At 32.7% G+C, this 4659-nt stretch overlaps 1 protein-coding gene across 1 annotated transcript; it reads left to right on the plus strand.

Annotated features, from left to right (window-relative positions):
• The first annotated feature begins 329 nt into the window (after positions 1 to 329).
• On the plus strand, positions 330 to 1686 carry LOC130746312 (uncharacterized). The gene is made up of 2 exons (XM_057598896.1): positions 330 to 659; positions 1150 to 1686. The coding sequence occupies exons 1-2, from the start codon at positions 330 to 332 to the stop codon at positions 1684 to 1686; spliced, it is 867 nt and encodes a 288-aa protein (XP_057454879.1).
• The last annotated feature ends 2973 nt before the right edge of the window (positions 1687 to 4659 follow it).

Below are 4659 nucleotides of genomic sequence, written 5' to 3' on the forward strand. Positions count from 1 at the left end.
GAGAAAATATTTCCGAAAACGGGTCAACTTTTGAAAATAAAAAAAAGTCGTTTTCACATTTTCAATGAAAACGGAAACGAGACTAATGAAAACACGCGGTCGCAGGGTTGTAATTATAATGACATTGGTTTCTTTCTTTTCTTTTCATTCTGAAGGAAGTCGTGTGCCGGCCCTAACCTTGTTCTTCTGCAAGTTCTTCTCTGCTACCTCCTTCATCCCACAACCAAGGTTCTTCTCCTTTTCTTTTGTCTTCTCTTTTTTGAAATTTTGAAACGTGAAACTGGGTTCATTATTAGTTTACTTGCTTAATATGAAATTATTTGCATAAGATGGGAGGAAAAAGTGAGAAGGGGGAGAGCATGGAATGGACAACCCAAGACACAAAGATATTCATTGATATTATTTATGATCGAGTGAAAAAAGGGCAGTTGCAAGGGTCAACATTTAAGAAAACAATTTGGGAAGAAATAAACATCGAGTTGCAAAAGACAAGTGGAGCACCCCTACCTGATGGTGTAGAAAGGCTGAAGGGAAAGTTTAATCGGCTACGCCTTCAACATCGTGAATTTTCAACTTTGATATCTCGCACAGGAGTTACATGGGATCCTGAGGCTAACAAAGTGAATGCTCCTGAAGAAGTATGGGAAGAGATGTATAAGGTAAGTTTAACTTATAGAATATCAATATCATTCTTAAATTATCTTCTTCAATTGTCAATGGCTTTATTGTGAAGACAAATCAGAGATGAATTTCTTAAAAAATGGAAAAGAAATTACTCATGTATTGTAATATATATACGCATAGGCTAGCAGGCTACAAGTATATGGACTTGTAGCTGTGGTATATACTGCAAGTACATGTACTTGTAGCTCTGGTATATACTGCAAGATGAAATTTTGTTAATTATAAAATAAAAATGATATGGACTTATAGTTGTGGTATATACTGCAAGTATATGTACAATTTTAGTAAAAACTTATCATTGGATTTAGTAGTATATAGTTAATATATGTATATGGACTTGTTTTAGTAGTTATTTCTTTAAACAAGTGAGCATGTAATTATAATCTCAACTGCTACTGCTTTTCTTATGTATTTGGACAATAGTACACATGTTGGGAAATATAATCATTGTTCTTTTTTTTTCAGAAAGGAAAATTCTACAAGCAGTTTAAGAAACATGGATTTGAGCATGACTATTATATCCTTGGTGAGATATTTAATTCTAGTACAACAACTGGAAAGTTAAGTCAAGCTTCTACTCAAGAGCCACCAAACTCCGATGAAGAGAGAGAAATAGAGGAAGATTTTCTCTCAAAAGGTGTTCATATTGATTCTAATGTTATTGATGTTGATGGAGAGGATCTGCAAGAAGTTAGTAAAAGGAGAAAAGTCACTGGGACTTCTAGTGAACATCGTCGTAAGGAGGCAAAAAATTCAAGGTTGGATGTGTTAGAATCAGCTGTGACCAAATGGTCTAACACAATGGATGCAAGGGCAGATAGATATAAAAATGAAGCTGATTCTTCTGCAGACGCATGCATTAAATTATTAGAGTCCATGGATGGTATTTTCCCAAAAGTTTTCAGCATTGCCGTGGAGAAGTTTACAAATAAGGATTTGAGAAAAATGTTTATAGCAATGTCTTCAATTAGGAAGATGGATTGGCTAGCATCTCTTAAGTAGTATCATTTAATTGATTCCAATTTTCTGTTATTTTGTTTATGAGATTGAAGATCGGATTTTATTGTTTTGTTTCCTTGTTAGTATTGAATTGCTATGATATGCATTTAATGGGTTGACATTATTTTTTAGAAGATGAATGTTTTCATATTATTGATATTAATTAATATTATTATTTAATTGAGCAGGTTAAAATGTCTATAGATAAATCTATGGATTGTTCAAGTGAAAGTAGCACTGACTCTTATTTGGATGACTTTGGAGATATTATTATTGCTTCATTGGTCATGGAATACCAGCAATGTTTTATTAGTAAAACACCGTGCAGAAATTCTAAGTTGACTGGAAGGATGTATACTCTAGAATTTTTGCTTGGTAATGAAACTACATGCTATGATAATTTTAGAATGAAGAAGACAGTGTTTCTGAATTTTTGCGAAACTTTGAGAGATGTTGGAAACTTGAGAGATGGAAAAAAGGTGAGCCTGCAAGAAGCAGTTGCAATGTTCTTGATCATAGTGTGTCATAACTTGCGTCATTGACTCGTTGCTGACCGCTTTCAACACTCATTGCATACAGTAAGCAAATGGTTTAGAATTGTTCTAAGAGCAGTTTGCAAGTTGGGCTCCACCATTATTCGACCAAGAAATCACACAACTACACATCCATATATTATGGGAAACCCAAAATATTTCCCTTATTTTAAGGTAAATTTCTATCACGTACTTATAATATTTTAAATACTTCTACTAATCTATTATTCATGTTTTAAATGTAGAACTGCATTGGTGCTATTGATGGCACACATGTATCTGCTTGGGCTCCTGCTGCTAAACAAACTGCATTTCGTGGAAGAAAGGTCTTGATAACACAAAATGTTCTGGCAGTATGTGATTTTGATGCTATTCACATTTGTTTATTCTGGTTGGGAAGGGACAGCAAATGACGCAAGAGTGTTCTTAAATGCTTTAACTCCTGAAAACAATTTTGCAAAGCCAGAAGGAGGTAATTTTTAGTTTTAATAATGAATTTTACCAACATTTTTTTTATTCAATAGATGCTCTATTTTTTACAGATCAATTTTATCTTGTTGACTCTGGATTTCCAAATGTGTCTGGCTATCTTGCCCCATTTCGGAGGCAAAGGTATCACATGCGTGATTTTCGTGATGGGGTAAGACCACAACGAAAACAAGAATTATTCAACTATCGATATTCTTCATTGAGAAATATTATCGAAAGATGCTTTGGAGTATTGAAAGCAAGGTTTCCAATTTTGAAGTTAATGCCAAATTATCCCGTTTGAAGACAAAGACTAATCCCTATTGCTTGTTGCAATGTACACAATTTCATTAGAATGCAATACGTCAGAGATAGTCTTTTTGACCAATATGCTCAAGAAGACTTAATTATGGATGCACAAGGTTTACAGGTAGACCAACAAGGAGTCAATGTTGATGCTAATCAAGCCGCTGAAATGGCTCATGTTCGGGAAACTATTGCAGATCAAATGTGGGAAAATTTCAACAGATCTTAGGCAGAATTGTATAATTTTTATTTTTAAGACCAATGATACTTATCATATTTATAATATATTTCTCTTACTTGCAACTTGTTGTGACAGCCGTATTCTAACACTTGAATAATAAATATTTTTGTTATAATAGTTATATAACAAACATATACCAATTTTTATATTTGAAAATATAAGTATTAGATATAAATTATATTATTAATTATGTCAAACCTTGGTGAGTGTATTTTACTCAAAATTATTTCATAAATTGAAAACAGTTCAATCAAACACATTTTCACTATTTTCATTTTCAGAAAATGGAAAATACAAAATTAAACCAAACACGTTTTCTAAATGTTGCAAAATTGGAAATGAAAATCATTTTCAAAAAATAGAAATGGGAAATGAAAACAGAAAATGTTTTCTCAAACCAAACATGCCCTTATATTCTTATTGCTCTTCTTGATTAAGATATATTTCTCTAGTCTCGATTTGACGTAAGTGTTAGTTCCTTTAGCTACCTCATCCATCATTCTTCGTTGTTCATTTCTGTAATACCACCACATTCTCAGCTAAGCACCCCTTAGATTAACCGGAGATAATCACATTTAGGCTTTAGGCTCGCTGAAGATAAGATATACTTCACGTAAATTTATACTTTTGACATACAAGTTGGCTTGTGATGCAGCAAATCACACTAATAAATTTGACGTCATATCTTTCATCTAAGCAATAAGTTTGAAGTGTTATTTATGAATCTCCACACTTAAAAAAAAACAATTAATGATAAAATAAAGCATGTTGCACTAAAGATCATGCTGAGATGTCACTTCAGAGTTTGGAAGTAGGGGCTGGAACGATTTATGATGCTTGTAGTGAGTAGTGGGAACCCTCTTTCTTGGTGGGGATACAATTCAGGATCATATCTCATTCCGTGTGCCTCTTATTTGTCTTGAATGGGACATAGAGTGAACACCTTTATCCTTTTCATTTATTCTTCTTCTGGTATAGCTTAATAGTACTTATTTGTGGACATGTGGGCTCATCATACCCTCTTTATTATGGTGACCTCTAATATCCACCATTTTTAGAGTGGTGCAATTTTACACCACTTTTTTTTAACTTGGTATAACAGGTCAACACATTTTTTTAAAAAAATTTAATATATAACAAATTTTTAATGATATTTTTTTTTAAAAAAATTAATGTGTTGACCTGTTATAACCGGTCAAAGTAAGTGGTGTCAAATTGCACCACTCGAAAAGTGGTGCATATTAGGGAGTCCCCTTTATTATAGACGTTTTTTTTTTTTAAACAACCCTCTTCATTATTGTTGGAAGTTAAACATTAGTAGCAAACAATTCTGGCATGCCAAAAAATGTGTTTGCACATATAATATAAGCTTGATTATATTTTTAGTCCACTTAATTTTTGGACATTTCGGTTCATTAATTTTTTTAA

This window comes from Lotus japonicus, chromosome 1, assembly GCF_012489685.1.
Source record: "Lotus japonicus ecotype B-129 chromosome 1, LjGifu_v1.2".
Classification (NCBI taxonomy): domain Eukaryota; kingdom Viridiplantae; phylum Streptophyta; class Magnoliopsida; order Fabales; family Fabaceae; genus Lotus; species Lotus japonicus.

Coding starts and splice junctions, on each gene's coding strand:
- LOC130746312 (XM_057598896.1), top strand. CDS start 330: ATGGGAGGAAAAAGTGAGAAGGGGGAGAGCATGGAATGGACAACCCAA. Junction 660..1,149: donor TATGGGAAGAGATGTATAAG/GTAAGTTTAACT, acceptor TTTTTTTTTCAG/AAAGGAAAATTCTACAAGCA.